Genomic DNA, 18,421 nt, shown 5'->3' with positions numbered 1-18,421 from the left:
CAATTATGTTCCACATGCCTTAACACAGTTATAAAGTCTAAGAAGGGAGACAAGCCTTCTAAGGCTCTTAGTCCCTCTGAGCCGCCTACCTCTCAGGACTCAGCGTCCCGTGAGATTACTACCCTTGCTACATTATCCACTCCACATGCAGTTCCCTGTAGCACATCTAATCCTCCATCCGGAGGGGGCCTCCCTGCGGACTTTGCCGCACAGTTACAAACGGCAGTGTCTGCATTACCTCGCTCTAACAAACGCAAGAGATAGGTTAAACAAAGCTGTCCTGACCCGGAGTCATCTAAATATTTATCGGATTTAGCTATTATGTCCCTGCTGCGGAGGAACCGTCCTTTAGATTTAAAATTGAGCACTTGCGTTTTTTATTAAAGGAGGTTCTGTCTAAGTTAGAGGTTCCAGAGGCCGCACTGCATGAAGAACCTATGATACCTAAATTAGAAAGAGTTTATGAAGACAGGAAAGTTCCTTTGACTTTTCCTGTGCCAGTTAAAATGGAGAACATTATTAAGAACGAATAGGAAATAATTTGTTCTTCCTTTTCCCCCTCGTCTACTTTTAAAAAGTTGTTCCCGGTCCCGGACTTTCAACTGGATTTGTGGGGCTCCATTCCTAAGGTGAATGGTGCTATCTCTACACATGCTAAAGGTACTACTATACCTCTTGAGGATAGTTCTTCATTCAGAAAGTCAATGGATAAGAAATTGGAAACCTTTTTGAGAAAGATGTTTCAACATACAGGTTTTTTGTTTCAACTGGTGGCTGTAGTTGCCGCGGTTGCCGGAGCGGCTACCTACTGGTGCAACTCTTTGTCGGAACTCATTGAGGTGGGGTCTCCCCTCGAGGATATTCAAGACAGAATTAAAGCTCTGAGAATTGCTAATTCTTTTATCTGTGATGCGAACATGCAAATTATTCGCCTAAATGCAAAGGCTTCTGGCTTTGCGGTCCTAGCCCGCGGGGCACTCTGGTTGAAGTCTTGGTCTGCGGATATGAGTCCAGACTCTTTTTCTCTTCCCTTCAAGGGAAAGATTTTATTTAGTCCAGGCCTGGACTCCATTATTTCTATGGTTACCGGAGACATGGGTGCCTTCCCACAGCAAGATAAGAAGAACAAGTCTAAGGGACGACAATCTTCTAATTTTCGTTCCTTTTGATCTGACAAATCCCAATGACAACAATCCTCCTCCAAGCCCGAGCAACCCAAGAGTACTTGGAAGCCGGCTCAGTCCTGGAATAAATCCAAGCAGAATAAAAAGCCCGCCGAAAACAAATCGGCATGAAAGGGCAGCCCCCGATCCGAGATCTGATAGTGTAGGGGGCAGACTGTCTCTTTTTTTCAGATGCCTAGTTCAGGGACATACAGTATCCGTGGGTCCTGGAGGTGGTATCTCAGGGATATAAGATAGGCTTCAAATCTCATCCGCCAAGGGGCAGATTTCTTCTCTCGAATCTGTCTACCAGACCAGAAAAGAGGGATGCCTTTCTAGGGTGCGTTCGGGATCTATCCTCCTTAGGAGTTGTTGTCCCGGTGCCTATCGAAGAAAGAGGTTTGGGGTTTTATTGAAACCTTTTCGTGGTCTCAAAGGAGGAGGGAACTTTCCACCCAATTCTGGACCTAGTGCTTAAACAAATTTCTCAGTGTCCCTTGCTTCAAGATGGAGACGATAAGGTCCATCCTTCCTTTAATTCAGGAAGGCCAGTTTATGACCACTATAGATCTGAAGGATGTTTACCTTCATGTTACAATCCACAGGGAACACTTTCAGTTCCTGAGGTTTGCATTCCTGGACCAGAACTTCCAGTTCATTGCCCTTCCGTTTGGCCTAGCTACTGCTCCAAGAATCTTTACAAAGGTTCTGTGGGCTCTTCTAGCCGTTGCCAAAATTCAGGCCCCATACTTGGGTCATATTCTGGTGCAAGCACCATCCTTTGGTCTTGCGGAAAAATTCTCTGAGTCCCTTCTCAGTCTTCTTCGATCACATGGATGGAAGATAAACTTGCAAAAGAGTTCTCTTATCCCAAGTACCAGGGTGGAGTTCCTGGGTACTATAATAGACTCCATGAGGATATTTCTAACAGACCAGAAACGTTGCAAGCTAACTTTGGCATGTCTTGCCCTCAGGACCTCCTTGAATCCCTCTGTGGATCAGTGTATGGAGGTGATTGGTCTCATAGTGTCCTGCATAGACATCATTCCTTTTGCCAGGTTCCGTCTCAGACCTTTACAACTGTGCATGCTGAGGCAGTGGAGCGGCGATCATTCAGATCTGTCTCAACAGATTGTATTAGACAGCCGGTCGAGAGAATCGCTCTCTTGGTGGCTCTGTCCAGATCATTTGTTCCGAGGGACATGCTTCTTAAGACCATCCTGGGAGATTGTGACTACGGACGCAAGCCTATCCGGATGGGAAGTTGTTTGGGGTGCCAGGAAGGCACAGGGGTTGAGTCCTCCCTCCCGATCGATATTTTGGAACTACGGTCAATCTTCAAGGCCTTGAAGGCTTGGCCACTTCTGGGTTCATCCCAGTTTATCAGATTCCAATCAGACAATATAATCTCGGTGGCTTACATCAACCATCAAGGGGGAATGAAAAGTTCCTTGGCGATGAAGGAAGTATGAAAAAAGAGGGTTGGGGTGTGATGGCACTACTAACAATATTAGAGTGGGCTAATAATAATATACCGTTGGCCTTATTAACAATGATAATAGCCCGTAGGTGCTGTGTGCATACTCAAATATATTTACAAATACAACCAAAGATAGTTGCAAAAAAGTGCACACTTGTATAGCACTCAATCCCACAATAGTAATAGAAAGTTCAGCGTGGTTTGTATGTACAAAGGAATTTAAAACATTAAACTTTAATAGATATCAATATTAAAAAATGGGTACACTTAAAAACAGTAGTGAACTCATAGACTGTAATAAGTAGATAGTCTGAGGTTGAATCAAGTCAAGTAGAATAAGATTGGTCGGATATATTCATATATTCCCAAGGTGTAACCTCAAGGATTAATGCAGGGGTGTCACATAATAAGTGGAATATTGATGCACAGAAAGTAATTGGTGTCCACAGTAGAGATATTTTATATTTATACAGAACTGATTACTTGTAAAAGTAATTTCTGTTATAATTAAGCTCTATTTGCTGGTATATATATATATATATATATATATATATATATATATATATATATATATATATATATATATATATATATATATATATATATATATATATAAAAGAAGTGTCTTATAATGTAAATGACATTAGATAGGGTATATGGTGGAAACAATAAAGCTTATTGACCTAATTACAAAAGTAACTGAATTTATACCTTAAATATGTGTAGAGTTCTATAATAGTCACCAGCAGGTTGTTATCTTGCTGGAATTAGAAATCTCTGCTGCAATTTTAATCGATAAACAGAAAGTGATTGGTGCACACAATATAACTATTGCACATTCATATTAAGTTAATTATGCTTAAAATAATTTCTGTTATTGTCAAGCTCAATTTACTGATCTATCTATACAAGAAGTGTCTTTTAATAAAGAGTGGCACTGGATAAGATTGTTAGTGTGAACATTAGAGCTTATTAATATTCTTGCACGAGTAGCTAATTTTTACGTTTATCGTTATATACAGTTCTATAACGAGCATCAGCAGACTGCTATCTTACTAAAAAAGGACACCAGCTATTGTTGTAATGTCTGCTATCGTATGTGTCAGTAGAACTGTCCAAAATAGTTATGAGTAGCTAATGCAGATGGATGCAATTATCGGGTTACATCCCAGCTAAAACATTCACATAATGACAGGTGATCACAATAAACTCTAGTATGTAGTATGCTGAGACTTACGATATGGCTAACCTAAAAGTACATCTATTGGGGTAACAGTATCTCATGTTGAGATCTCGCACTAGTAATAATAGATATCATTACTTAGAGAGAATATGCAAAGTAAGAATCAGAGGTAATAACTTGCAGCATATTATCGTAACTTTGTATCAGAATCTGTTATGAGTTGTAGTCATATATACGTTAGCTGTTACTCATATCAAGACAGCATTTAAAAGTGATCTTATTGTGACCCAGTGTCAATCACAATTTAACACTGGTTGAGGTCATATGTGAAATAGCTTATATTCATAACACAACAGTATTACACGTAACTTAATGATGTCACGTTTCTGCAATAGTATCGAAATACTTGTGTCATTGATATCCGCTTGGATTATCTGTTTGTATATAGTTGCTAAATATAGCCGTGTATAATATATGACGGATAATCGTGGCGGTTTGAAGTAGTGAATGCCAATGCAATTTTAAAGGTTAATTTAGGCAGAAACAATGAATATTATCCTCATATCCTCTACCAAGAGAGGATTACTGGGTTAAGTTGCGAAATAAATCGCATAAGTAACTTGCGGTGGACTACTGACACAGAAAGTATCCACCTGACAGGACCTTAGGTCTCTGTGGAATAATTAGAGTACACTCCTGGGTACAGTGTCTATCTGACTAATCTGAGAATACATATATTGTCAGCTCAGATATCATTCATTAACTTGCTAGTAGTTCAACTAAATTTAAAATAAAGGGGTCCCACTTCCCCCAGCTCCTACTACTTCAAACCGCCACGATTATCTGTCATATATTATACACGGCTATATATAGCAACTATATACAAATAGATAATCCAAGCCACAAGTATTTCGATACTATTGCAGAAACCTGACATCATTAAGTTACGTGTAATACTGTTGTGTTATGAATATAAGCTATTTCACATATGTCCTCAACCAGTGTTAAATTGTGATTGACACTGGGTCACAATAAGATCACTTTTGAATGCTGTCTTGATATGAGTAACAGCTAACGTATATATGACTACAACTCGTAACAGATTCTGATACAAAGTTACGATAATATACTGCAAGTTATTACCTCTGATTCTTACTTTGCATATTCTCTCTAAGTAACGATATCTATTATTACTAGTGCGAGATCTCAACACGAGATACTGTTACCCCAATAGATGTACTTTTAGGTTAGCCATATCGTAAGTCTCAGCATACTACATACTAGAGTTTATTGTGATCATCTGTCATTACGTGAATGTTTTAGCTGGGATGTAACCCGATAATTGCATCCATCTGCATTAGCTACTCATAACTATTTTGGACAGTTCTACTGACACATACGATAGCAGACATTACAACAATAGCTGGTGTCCTTTTTTAGTAAGATAGCAGTCTGCTGATGCTCGTTATAGAACTGTATATAACGCTAAACGTAAAAATTAGTTACTCATGCAAGAATATTAATAAGCTCTAATGTTCACACCAACAATCTTATCCAGTGCCACTCTTTATTAAAAGACACTTCTTGTATAGATAGATCAGTAAATTGAGCTTGACAATAACAGAAATTATTTTAAGCATAATTAACTTAATATGAATGTACAATAGTTATATTGTGTGCACCAATCACTTTCTGTTTATCGATTAAGATGAAGGAAGTATCTCAGATTCTGGAGTGGGCAGAGGCCCACAGCTGTTCGCTGTCAGCAATCCACATTCCGGGTGTGGACAACTAGGAGATAGATTTTCTCAGCAGGCAAACCTTTCATCCAGTGGAATGGTCTCTCCATTCTGAGAGGTTTGCAGACATATGCAGCAAGTGGGGGACGCTTGAGATAGATCTCATGGCGTCCCGTCTCAATACCAAGCTACCCAGGTATGGGTTGAGGTTGAAGGATCCCCAAGCAGATCTAATAGCTGCACTAGCAGTGCCCTGTAGGTTCAAACTCATATATATATTTCCTCCATTACCGCTTCTTCCTCGAGTGGTGGCCCGCATCAAGCAGGAGCCGGTATCAGTAATCCTGCTGATACGAGGACCTGCTGATGCAAGGTCCATTTGTTCATAAGAATCTAGATTCTCTGAGGCTGACTGTGGGGAGATTGAACGCTTAGTCTTAGCCAAGAGAGGTTTCTCTGAGAGTGCCATTGATACTCTTATTCAAGCTCATAAACCAGTTACTCAGCGTATCTACCACAAGGTGTGGAGGACCTGCTTATTCTGGTGTGAAGAGCGTGGTTTTTCCTGGCACAGAGTTAAGTTTTCTCCAGGATGGGCTGGAGAATGGCCTTTCTGCTAGTTCCCTGAGGGGACAGATTCTGTCCCTATCGGTTTTATTGCACGAGAGACTGGCTGAGCTTCCAAACGTGCAGTCCTTTGTTAAGGCTCTGATTAGAATCAGAACTGTGTTTAGATCTGGTGCTCCTCCTTGGAGCCTAAATCTTGTTCTTCGGGTTTTGCAACAGGTTCCGTTTCAGTTTCTGAGATCTCTGCTTTGCAATGTGAGCCCCCTTATCTGATTTTTCATGCAGATAAGGCAGTTTTACGTACTAAATTAGGTTTTCTTCCTAAGGTTGTGTCAGATCGCAACATCAATCAGAAGATTGTGGTTCCTTCCTTGTGTCCTAATCCTCCTTCATTGAAGGAACGCTTACTGAACAATTTGGATTCGGTTCGCGCCTTGAAGTTCTATCTTCAGGCTACTAAGGAGTTTAGACAATCTTCCTCCTTGTTTGTTGTCTATTCAGGGAAGCGTAGGGGGCAGAAGGCTACTTCGACTTCCCTATTTTTTTAGTTAAGGAGTGTCATCCGCTTAGCTTACAAAACGGTGGGACATCGTCCTCCTGAGAGGATAACGGTTCATTCCACTAGAGCAGTGGCTTCCTCTTGGGCCCTTAAGAATGAGGTCTCTTACTTAAGACAATGGATCTAAGTGAGATCAAGGCGGCACTTTGTTGCTTTATTTGGCAAAATAAAAGGCCAAGAATATCCTTGAACAAACTTTTTTTTGACAAAGGAATCGGGAGGGCTGGCTGCTCCAGATTTGAGACTCTATAATTTGGTATTTCTGTCAAGACTAATACCCAACTGGATTTTGGAATCTGACTATTTCACCAACAATGCTCTGGAACGTAATATAGTCCACCCTTATTCTCCTATTTGCCTTGTTCACTGTAGAGCTAAATTTATACCTAAAACCATCAAACAGCTCAAAACCATTTACACACCAATTCAAGCATTTTGGAAGCTCCTCTCTTTAATAGGTGTTGATCCTCATACTCCAAGGTTTCAAACCTTCAAAGGCAACCCAGAATTTCAGCTAGGGTTTCAGTCTCCCCTATTTACCAGATGGGAACATCTGGGATTATGTAAGGTCTCTGCATTAGTCGACTTAAACCTACTATCAATCAAATCTTTTGATTCGATTAAAACTGAATACAGCCTTCGCAATAGCGATTTTTTTGCCTATCTGCAAGCGAGGCATTATGTGTTTAGGCTTGCTAGTGAACATGGATGGATCTGGTCCTGGGGACTTTTTGAAAAGGGGTTTCCAGTAGTTAGAAGTGGAATACATTCAATCTCATTATGGTATCAACTTCTACTCTCCAAAAGAGGTGATCAAAATCTCTTTGAATTATCTCAACAATGGAATGCCCATAATTTTCAATTCATTATTTATCAGAGGATAGTTAAAAAATCTATTGAAGTAGTTGCTAAGACTGCGTTGTCCTCAACATGGAGAGAGTCCCACATGAAACGTTTGCACTTACTACACCCCAGCTAAAGGAGCTAGATGGGGGAATTCGACTTTCTGTCCATGTCCAAAATGTTCCTTCTATGCGGCAGACTTGGTTCACATGTTATGGGGGTGCCCCAGAGTTAGACAAATGTGGCAGAAACTAGAGTACTGGATCTTCAGGGTTTTGAAGCTGTCTTATAGTGGCTTCTCCTTACTTCATATCATCTTTCTCTGGGGGGGGAAGAGCAAAATCATATTCACAAGAAATTAGTCAACATGATTATCCTCTTAGCTAGAATTTTTTTTTTTTCCTTCTCTTCTTTCTTTTTTTCTCTCTTCTCTCCCCTCCAGTGGCCACTGTTTAGTTGTACTGCCCCACTTTTTGGGACACTATCCTGCTTATGGTCACCTAGTTTTTATGAATTTCAAGTGCAGCTAGGTTTGTTAATCTAGGTGACTAGTTAAAATCTTTTGCTATGTTTAGTTAATATCTCAGGAAAAAATAAAAAGGAAAGGAAAATAGGTAAAAGGAAAGGGGGAAAAAAAGAAGAAAAAAAAAAAGAGGGAAACAGGGTATAGTTTTTTTTTTTTTTTTCGTTCTTCATATGATACATCAAGAGCAACGCACCATAACGTGTAAAATTGTGGTACTATAGCTAAATGAGGCTTTTTTTTTTTGTTTTAAAATTTCACTTGCGACGCAACAAAAATGTTGCTGCTGTTAAACATAATTGTCAAGATTTTGTTTTCATCCTTGTGTTTGCATGTTAATAGGTTTACTGCCTCTGTAATGCTCAAAATATTAAGTACACCAGTTGTAAATTTTCTATATTGATATTTATTTGCCTTGTACAAACCAGTGAACTTCAATAAAAAAATAAAATAAAAAATAAGAACGAGGCCTCTATGGATCAGATTTGTAAGGCGGCTACCTGGTCCTCCTTACATACTTTTTCAAAATTTTACAAGTTTGATGTTTTTGCTTCGACTGAAGCAGCTTTCTTGAGAAAAGTTTTGCAGACTGTGGTGCCCTTAGAATAGGGTCCGCCTCTTCCTTTTTGTTCCCTCCCGTTATTCATTCAGTGTCCTCTGGAGCTTGGGTATAGTTCTCCCAACAGTAAGGAATGAAGCCGTGGACTCTCCCTATCTTATTAAGGAAAACATAATTTATGTTTACCAGATAAATTCCTTTCTTCCGGATAGGGAGAGTCCACGGCCTGCGCCCGTTTTTTCTTGTCTATGGGCGGTCCCATATTATTTATTTTATTCTTCTGGCACCATTTATACCCTAATGTTTCTCCTACCTTTCCTTGTTCCCTCGGCAGAATGACTGGGGTAATGAGGAAGTGGGAGGGATATTTAAGCCTTTTGTCTGGGGTGTGGCCAGGTCTTATATTTCCCAACAGTAAGGAATAAAGTCGTGGACTCTCCCTATCCAGAAGGAAAGGAATTTATCTGGTAAGCATAAATTATGGGGGATTTTGTGTTCTAAAATGGAAATAATAGTCTTTATGTATTTAAAACAACAAATATTACCTGATTCCACTCTTAAATGACTTAAAATGACATGCAGTATCTGAATAAAAAAAATGAATATAAAAAAAGCCCTTAAATTAAATATCACCAAATGGCAATTATTTCTTTCACAATATTGGATGATAGATCTGATTATATAGAAGTGTGGGAGGAATGGATAATTTGGGAAGACAAAAAAAGGATGCAAAATAGACGAAACATAAGATAGGACAAACACACAAGTGTTTCTTATACTAAAAAGAAGACTACGAGTGACCACTCCTCTTTCTCTTTACTCTTACTTTAGCTCTACCCCTTTATTTTTCTTTCTTTCTGCCCTTTACTTCAATTTCTATTTCTTATCCTTTTGACTCTGTACTAAAGGAGTTCTTCTTTAAAATAAGTTTTTCTACAGGGATTGATTCCCAGATTCATAAATGTATGTTTATATTTTAACCAAGTAGAGATGCTGACAGTAATACAGTATTTATTATTGTTACAACACAAAAATTATTGACGTTTTATTATGTATTGTGGCTTTATTCAAATTGTTTGTAATAATATAACAATGAAAAACTCCAATAAAAATATTTCAACATAAAAAAGTCCTGAACTGCATACTGGCAGACTGTCTGCCAGCACCTAAGATGGTGGTGATGTGTGTGTGTAGGGAGGGACAAGAGCAGTTTAGGAGGGATCAGGGAGTGGGAGGTATCAGATAGGAGGGTAATCCCTACACTAGAGCAAATATTAACCTTGCAAGCTAACTGATTAACCCCTTCACAGCCACGAATTTCAGAAGTGTGGTGTGCAACTGCAAATAGCGGCCTTCTAATAGCCAAAAAACAATAGCGAAGCCATGGATGTCTGCTATTTCTGAACAAAGGGGACCCCAAAGAATCTTTTACAACTATTTGTCATATGACTGAGTTGTGCGTAAATAATTTCAGTGAGAAACCCAAAATTTACATAAATATATATATTTATTTTATAAAATGGTATTTGAAATATACCACCATAAAGGGCCTGGATCAATACCTTGGGTTGTTTACTTTAAAATATAAATAACTAAAATGACAATAATATATATATATATATATATATATATATATATATATATATATATATATATATATATACTGTATGTATAGTTTTCATAGGTAAATAAAAAAACAGAGGCTCTATTTCTGTTAAAGGGACATAATACTATTATGCTAAATTACTTGAAACTGATGCAGTATAACTGTAAAAAGCTGACAGGAAAATATCACCTGAGCATCTCTATGTAAAAAAGGAAGATATTTTACCTCACAATTTCCTCAGCTCAGCAAGAGTAAGTTCTGTGTAAAAAGTTATACTCCGCTGCTCCCTGCTGCAGGTAAAAAAAATAAAAAATGAAGAAATGAACAGCAGCCAATCAGCATCAGCAGTGCTGAGGTCATGAACTTTTTTACTGTGATCTCATGAGATTTCACTTAACTCTCATGAGATTTCATTGTAAACTTCCCTAAACTGAATAGGGAAATAACATGAGAGTGCACGAGGCTCATCCCTTCGGCTGTCCCGGGACAGACATACTAATATGCTGCTTAGAAATCCTTTACAATGGGAGGTGGCTACTGAGGAACTTTTGAGGTAAAATATCTTTTTTTTTTACATAGAGATGTTCAGGTGATATTTTCTAGTCAGCTTTTTACAGCTATGCTGCATCACTTTCAAGTGTTTAAACATTTGGGTATTATGGCCCTTTAAATGGAGTGCTAGCAAAAATGCTAAAAAAAAATCTGGCACTTTGGGCAAGTTTTTCTCTGAAATTCCTGGTGGTGAAGGGGTTAATTGAAATATAGAATTCCTGGATTTGCAGAAAGTTGTTAAATGTATTAAGCTAGACTGTGTGGAATGAAGATGATTTATTTGAAGAATGTTTATGTACCAAATGGTAAAAAAAAGTGTAAAGTGTTAAAATACTGTACAATCAAGAATAAGTACAATTTATACAAGAGCTGGGCAAACTCTCTTGGTTGGAATTTTATTAATATTTTATTTTTATGTAGTCTTATTATATTATATATAATATTCTATTATATATTTATTGGCAAAGATATGTGATAATGGTGAAATACACATGATACATCTATATTTGTGTTTCAGAGATCACCCATTACTAAAAATGGAAAATGTTATTTTAACACCTCATATTGGAAGCGCTACCCGCAACTCACGACGTATTATGATGGAAAATATGGTTCAAAGTATGCTTGATGCAATTAATGATCTTCCAGTTTCTAATGAAGTTCTTGTCAATTAAGTAGAAACCAGCTGAATCTGTTCTAAAACCAATTAATTAAAAGAAACACAATTCTAATGTTGTCTGTGAGTGCTTTGCTCTTTATTTTAACTTTATTGTTGTTACTGAGATATTCTACAATTTGTGGTATTGAGTTGGGAGGCTTAGTTAAACATGCATATTCTACCTTGCTTATTTGAATTTGAATAGATTCCAAACATGTATATAGTGTAACCTCATAGCTAGCAGAGCCCATACATTTGCATCATATTGTAGGCCTGTACAAGCACGGTGTCTTTAAAAATATATATAAAAAATGCTACCCTATGGGCTCTAAGAGCTCAACAATTACACAAACCCAATTTTACACAATCACAATCACTGATACAGCAAGCGGTTTTCTCAAAATGTTGCATTGTTTACAGTCTTTTCCCAATAAAGGTGGATTAAGCTTTATGGTGCTATGGACTATCTATTGCTGCAAAAGCCAATTTTACCCCTTACAAATATGTATATCTTGGCCATACCTAGCTAATGCTTACCGGAATAAATCCTCTAACACAAGGGGCATGGACATAAATAACCACACCCCTTTTACCTATATAAAGATGACCTCACTTCCTCACCCCTTACTCCTAGACTGTCCATCATAGGATGAAAGAGCAAGGGGCGGGAACCCTGGTAAGCATTTTGTATGTATTAGGCCAAGATATAGATTATTTAAATTCTAATTTTCCTAAAAAATGCACATCTTAAAAAATAAAATTCCACATAATGTATGGGAAAGTGCCTGGATGTTTGCATGCAGGCTGAAGAGTGTGTTGTTCTTAAGAGTGGGAAAGCAGCTGATGTGCATAACAGTGAAAAATGCACCTTTATGTGTGTGATCAAGGGTGGAATTTAAGGGAGGGAATTGAACCTGGTAGGTGTGCATAAGAGTTTGCACCAGGAAGGGCACTAAGTTAACTATTAGTACTCACTTCTATTGATAACGTAGGTAAACAAAGCAATGATTATACATTAGTCAATACTTAACTTCGATTGCTAATGGCTCAGTTGCTAAACATGGCTGACACTGGCAGGGAAGAAGATCAAAGTCATCACATAGAGGAGAAACTCCATCTCATCATGTGACAAACACTTTGTAGAAGATGTTCAGCCAAGTCTCATCTAAGCAGGCACAGTTCCGGTTCAACACTATGATGAAAACCAAAAGCAACCCTGAACAAAACTTTTAGCCTGCATCTCTCTGTGTCTGAAAGGTGTCAGAGAGACAGTTGTCGCTTGCCTGCAGCTCTTTGCCGCCCACCCTTCTACAGATTCACAGAACTAACTTTTTATTTCAAGACTGTGAACGATATCTTAACAAACAGTGACATAGCTATTTTCCTGAAAATGATTTAAAAACATATTAATTAGTCATAATGAAGTTAGTTTCTAATAGTTGTATTCAATACAAAAGCCTATATTCCTTATGTTGAGCACAGAGCAGAACAACAAAATCGATATCAGAAGTAAATTGAAAAGTTGTTTAAAAATGTATAATCTATCTGAATCCTGGAAGAATTTTTTTTAAACCAAGTTTTATGACACCAAGCTAGGTAAGTTTCCTGTAGAGACCACATCCTCCTTGTAGAACTTTGACAGAAAGTAATGGACACTGCACAAATTAAGTTTAAAAAAATTAATACAAGGTAAAATCCATTTAAATAGATGAATATTATATATTACAATGATTTCTAAGAAGTACAGTATCTCACAAAAGTGAGTACACCCCTCACATTTTTGTAAATATTTTATTATAACTTTTCATGTGACAACACTGAAGAAATGACATTACAAGGTTTCAGGTGTGAATGGGGAGCAGGTGTGTTAAATTATGTGTTATCGCTCTCATACTCATACAGGTGACTGGAAGTTCAACATGGCACCACATGGCAAAGAGCTCTCTGGGGATCTGAAAAAAAGAATTGTTGCTCTACATAAAGATGACCTAGGCTATAAGAAGATTGCCAATACCCTGAAACTGAGCTGCAGCACGGTGGGCAAGAGCATGCAGCGGATTCACAGGACAGGTTACACTCAGAACAGGCCTCACCATAGTCGACCAAAGAAGTTGAGTGCACATGCGTCATATCCAGAGGTTGTCTTTGGGAAATATACATATGTGTGCTGCCAGCATTGCTGCAGAGGTTAAAAGGGTGGGGGGTCAGCCTGTCAGTGCACAGACCATACGCCACACACTGCATCAAATTGGTCTGCATGGCTGTCGTCCCAGAAGAAAGCCTCTTCTAAAGATGATGCACAAGAAAGCCTGCAAACAGTTTGCTGAAGACAAGCAGACTAAAGATATGGATTACTGGAACTATGTCCTGTGGTTCAATGAGACCAAGATAAACTTATTTGGTTCAGATGGTGTCAAGCTTGTGTGGCGTCAACCAGGTGAGGAGTACAAAGACAAGTGTGTCTTGCCTACAGTTAAGCATGGTGATGGGAGTGTCATGGTCTGGGCCTGCATGAGTGCTGCCGGCACTGGGAAGCTACAGTTCATTGGGGGAACCATGAATGCCAACATGTACTGTGACATACTGAAGCAGAGCATAATCCCCTCCCTTTGGAGACTGGGCCGCAGGACAGTATTCCACCATGATAACGACCCCAAATACACCTCCAAGGCAACCACTGCCTTGCTAAAGAAGCTGAGGGTAAAGGTGATGGATTGGCCAAGCATGTCTCCAGACCTAAACCCTATTGTGCATCTGTGGGCATCCTCAAATGGAAGGTAGGGGAGTGCAAGGTCTCTAACATCCACCAGCTTCATGATGTCGACATGGAGGAGTGGAAGAGGACTCCAGTGGCAACCTGTGAAGCTCTGGTGAACTCCATGCCCAAGAGGGTTAAGGCAGGGTTGGAAAATAATAGTGGCCACACAAAATATTGACACTTTTGGCTCAATTTGGACATTTTCACTTAGGGGTATACTCACTTTTGTTGCCAACGGTTTAGACATTAATGGCTGTGTGTTGAGTTATTTTGAGGGGACAGCACATTTACACTTTTATACAGTCTGTACACTCACTACTTTACATTGTAGCAAAGTGTCATTTTCTTCAGTGTTGTCACATGAAAAGATATAATAAAATATTTACAAAAATGTGAGGGGTGTTCTCACTTTTGTGATATACTGTATATACCACTGCTTAGTGCTTTTTTAATTACAACAATGAAACATACTGTTTAATATCCCTTTAACCATTTTAGATATATGCATTTTGGACACCTTTTCTGGAATAGGGGATCCCCTATTTTATCCCCAGAATGAATAGCAAGACAGAAAACTCATCTTTAGGAACATGAGTTGCCATTTACCACTTCCAAAAGAGGGGTCCTGGGCCCTGTGTTTCTCCAGCTGCCAAATTGTTACAATGAGGGCAAATCAGCTCTGTTCTCAGGATTTGGTGATACTACATAATACCATGTGTAAATATTTATTTGAGAGGAGATCCATCATTCAAATAAGGGATTTCTATTAGTAACCAATAGCGTCATTTTTAAAGGCTCTTTAATTTAAAAATTAGAACTATGAAGCCCTTGATTGCAGCATTTAAAAAAAAAAGTTCTGTATGGTATCTGTTTGCCATTTCTGTGTATTTGTGCAAATGGCACAATCTGCTTTGACATTGGTTGACTAAATGCAAGAGTGCAAACGACATTTAAGGGTGAAAAATAGCTTAGCAGGGGAAAAGGTTTCTTACTACTCAACCATCTAAAGCTAAACGTATCAGTTATAATAAGTAAAGTATTATAGACTTTTGCAGCAGTAATCAGCTAGTAAATGTTAATATTACTGGGACATAAGTCACCTAACAGGCCAACGGCAGCAAGAAAATGTTTAGACCCATTAACCAATATAGGGGACTAATTAATACTTCACTGATTAAAACCTTTAGCTGGCAGAGGAATTTGCCACTCAGAGCACCTCTTGGAATAAACATTGTACTGTAAGTAAATAATGCAAATAACTAGATTTTATTGCAAAGACAGAGACTCATATTCTGCTTAAAGGGACATGAAACCCAAAATGTTTCTTTCATGATTCAGGTAGAGAATGCGATTTAAAAAAAAGTTTCCACATTAATTCTATTTAAAATGTGCGTCATTCTCATGTTATCCTTTATTGAAGAGATATCTAGATCGGTAGCATGCACATGTCTGAAGCACTACATGACTAGAGATAGTGCTGCCATCTAGTGCTCTTGCTAATGTATAACATTGTTGCAAACTGCTGCCATATAGCACTGCAGACATGTGCACGCTCCTGAGCTTACCTTACTGCTCTTCAACAAATAACAAGAAAACTACGAAAATGTGATAATATAAATAAATTGGAAAGTGGTTTAAAATTGTATGTTTTATTTGACTTCTGAATGAAAAATGTCACTTTAAACTTTTCACTTTACTGCTCAACAGAGTTTGAAAGCATAATAGTAAAAACAAAACAACCAATGAAAAAACAAAGTAGAGTGGTCAGGTAAGGAAATGACCAAATGACCATATAGTGTCCGGTAAACCGTCGTCCTCTTTCCTGCTCTTCCTGAATAATAAAACATTTGTTATTTGTTCCCCTCTTTTTGTTGTATTCAAATGTTTCCCGTTTTCCTTTTTTCCTTTAGTTTCTTATACTTGAGCAATTTGCTCTTCTATTAAGACTACTGTTGTTTGTTTTTCTTTTGTCTAATCCCAGTTGATCTTTATATCCCATTTTCTCTAGTGCTTTCCTTTCTTTTGCCATTTCTTTCATTGCTGCACTCTGTCTTACAGTCGCCACCTTCTCTCCTTCCCAAGATCGCTCTATCTTGTGTTGTACGTGTGGGCAGTTCTTGCCCCTTCAAAGTCACAGCTCCCCAGGATAGCAGAAAGAGGGCAGCAATATGCTACCCGTATTTAACATTGCACAAGTGTGTGCGTATGCATTGTCGCCCCCTCCTCACAGTAGCCCAATGTGCAAATAGGGGCTGCCAATCACCCTGGGCGAAGGTGTCCGGGGTGATTTTAATCTGCCAGCTAACAGCCTCCAAAGCTGCATACGCAGCTTGATAAATGGTGCCCTTTGTATCTAAAAGCAGCCTGGCTCCTGCAATGATTCTGACAATAAGTCTTCAAATTCTTGACAATCCCTTTATCTCCTGCATTATCAGAATCTACCTTTCCTAAACAGAAAAAATGTAAAACTTCACCTAAAACTAAAGAATGCTAATTAATTGACAATGAAGGGGGATACCATCTAAACCCATAGGATTTGTAGCATCCATAGTCTTCAAATTGGAGACCTATGAAAAGTGTAACAATATATTTTTTTTTTCTATTCATTTTTATTGGTAGATATAAAGCAGACACAAGACAATCAGCAAGTACAGAATCAAAGAATCTCGGTACGCAGACCGTCAAGTATACAGAGAATAAACTTTTCATCATGTAAATGATAATATTACAATGTACCCCAAAGTAATACCTGTGCAATATCAAATGTTGGATTCTGATGCTACTTCCGCAACAAGACTGTTAAGATATCTGTATGTACATGTAATAAAGTTGCCACAAGTGTAATCTAGTCTTGAGTGATCGCCTTACTTCAAATTTTTTGATAACAACATAAATCAACATTTTTTAAACACAATAACATTTAACAAATAACAGTATAACCAGGGAAAGGGGGAAGGGGGGAATGAATGCCTCCTGATCTGTGAAATCATGCAAGTTTTAGGCTAAGGTAAACAAAAACTTAAGTCCAATTTTATAGATATGCTCAAATGAATAAATAACTTTAACACCAATAAACCAATGAATGTTCATACGAGAAACACATAGTATCCAGATAACGTGTTCTCAATTCCAAGTGTTAGATAAATTATTGATGGATCCACTAGAGTAATAAAATTTCAAGTATATATATCACCCCTCAAAGCTGTACAGACTATGCTCTCAGCCTGTCTATGTTGATAGAATACCATAGCCAAACAAAGTTCCATGATGCATGCAATATGTCACTATGCAAAAAGTCGTACAAATTATAGCAATTTACTCACGGATCTAGGGTGAGTTCTTGTATACTCATGTGGGTACTATGTGGTAAGTGAAGATCCCGGTCCTGACACCGCTGTGCTTCAGGGCTCTCCAAACACCCTGCTTAAAATCCAAAGGCATCCAAACAAAGCTGTTTAAGCAACAACGGTAGACACTTATGTAGAATGAGGAGGGAGATAACAAGGCAAGTTAAAAAGTCTGTTTATTACAACATAAAGTTAAGAACATGCAGAGCACAGCTAACATGTTAAAAAGTACCTGCACGCTCCCGTGCCCTGAACTCACTAATTGCGATGCAATGCGCAACTCTTACGCTACTTGCGCAAGTGAAAAAGAGACTGCGTCATATGCCAGTTATAATTGACTTAGATCAGTAGCGTAAGAGTTGCGCATGTGCATTGCATCGCAATTAGTGAGTTCAGAGCACGGGAGCGTGCAGGTACTTTTTAACATGGGGCGCATGGTGAGCCGATGATTGGCTAAAACGTATGTCAATCAAATCAGTACCTTAGAAAATTTAATAGAGAGGCTGAATATAAAAGTGTAACGTTACAGCAATAAAATGGAAGTTATTCAATAAACTGATGTTTTTATTATTAAAAAACCATATTGATATGCTAGTTAGGATAAGAGCTTTTAAAATATGTTGAGCAGTTCGTATGAATTTACCATCACTTTAAGACGTCAAGTTGATCTTGTGTTAGTTGGGGTAATTTGAGCATTTGCCAAAAGTGAATTTGGGTGTCAGGGGATGAAGAGTTTTTTCGAGTGTTTAATTGTGTGAATTATTGTGCGAAACGTGCAATGTTTGATGGTGTTGTATAAGTCCGACCCTGGAATTTTAATGCAGCCACATTAGTCCTTGCTGTCCGTGGCCTCATCAGAGTCGCTAGTAGTTTACCAGTTCTAC

The 18,421-nt window shown here is 38.3% G+C and overlaps 1 protein-coding gene across 4 annotated transcripts in view; it reads left to right on the top strand.

Moving 5' to 3' along the window:
* Positions 1-17,038, top strand: part of LOC128660801 (probable 2-ketogluconate reductase) — a 157,232-nt gene extending 140,194 nt beyond the window's left edge. For 3 of the 4 annotated variants that reach the window (XM_053714828.1, XM_053714829.1, XM_053714827.1), the window contains exon 6: positions 11,292-11,505. In XM_053714828.1, the coding sequence (XP_053570803.1) occupies positions 11,292-11,448 (157 nt within the window). In that variant the 3' untranslated portion in view covers positions 11,449-11,505. Of the gene's footprint in view, positions 1-11,291; positions 11,506-16,809 lie in introns of those variants that run through there. The other variant, XM_053714830.1, reaches the window with a different exon arrangement.
* The last annotated feature ends 1,383 nt before the right edge of the window (positions 17,039-18,421 follow it).

This window comes from Bombina bombina, chromosome 5, assembly GCF_027579735.1.
Source record: "Bombina bombina isolate aBomBom1 chromosome 5, aBomBom1.pri, whole genome shotgun sequence".
NCBI lineage: Eukaryota > Metazoa > Chordata > Amphibia > Anura > Bombinatoridae > Bombina > Bombina bombina.
This window is presented reverse-complemented; position numbering and strand designations above follow the sequence as displayed.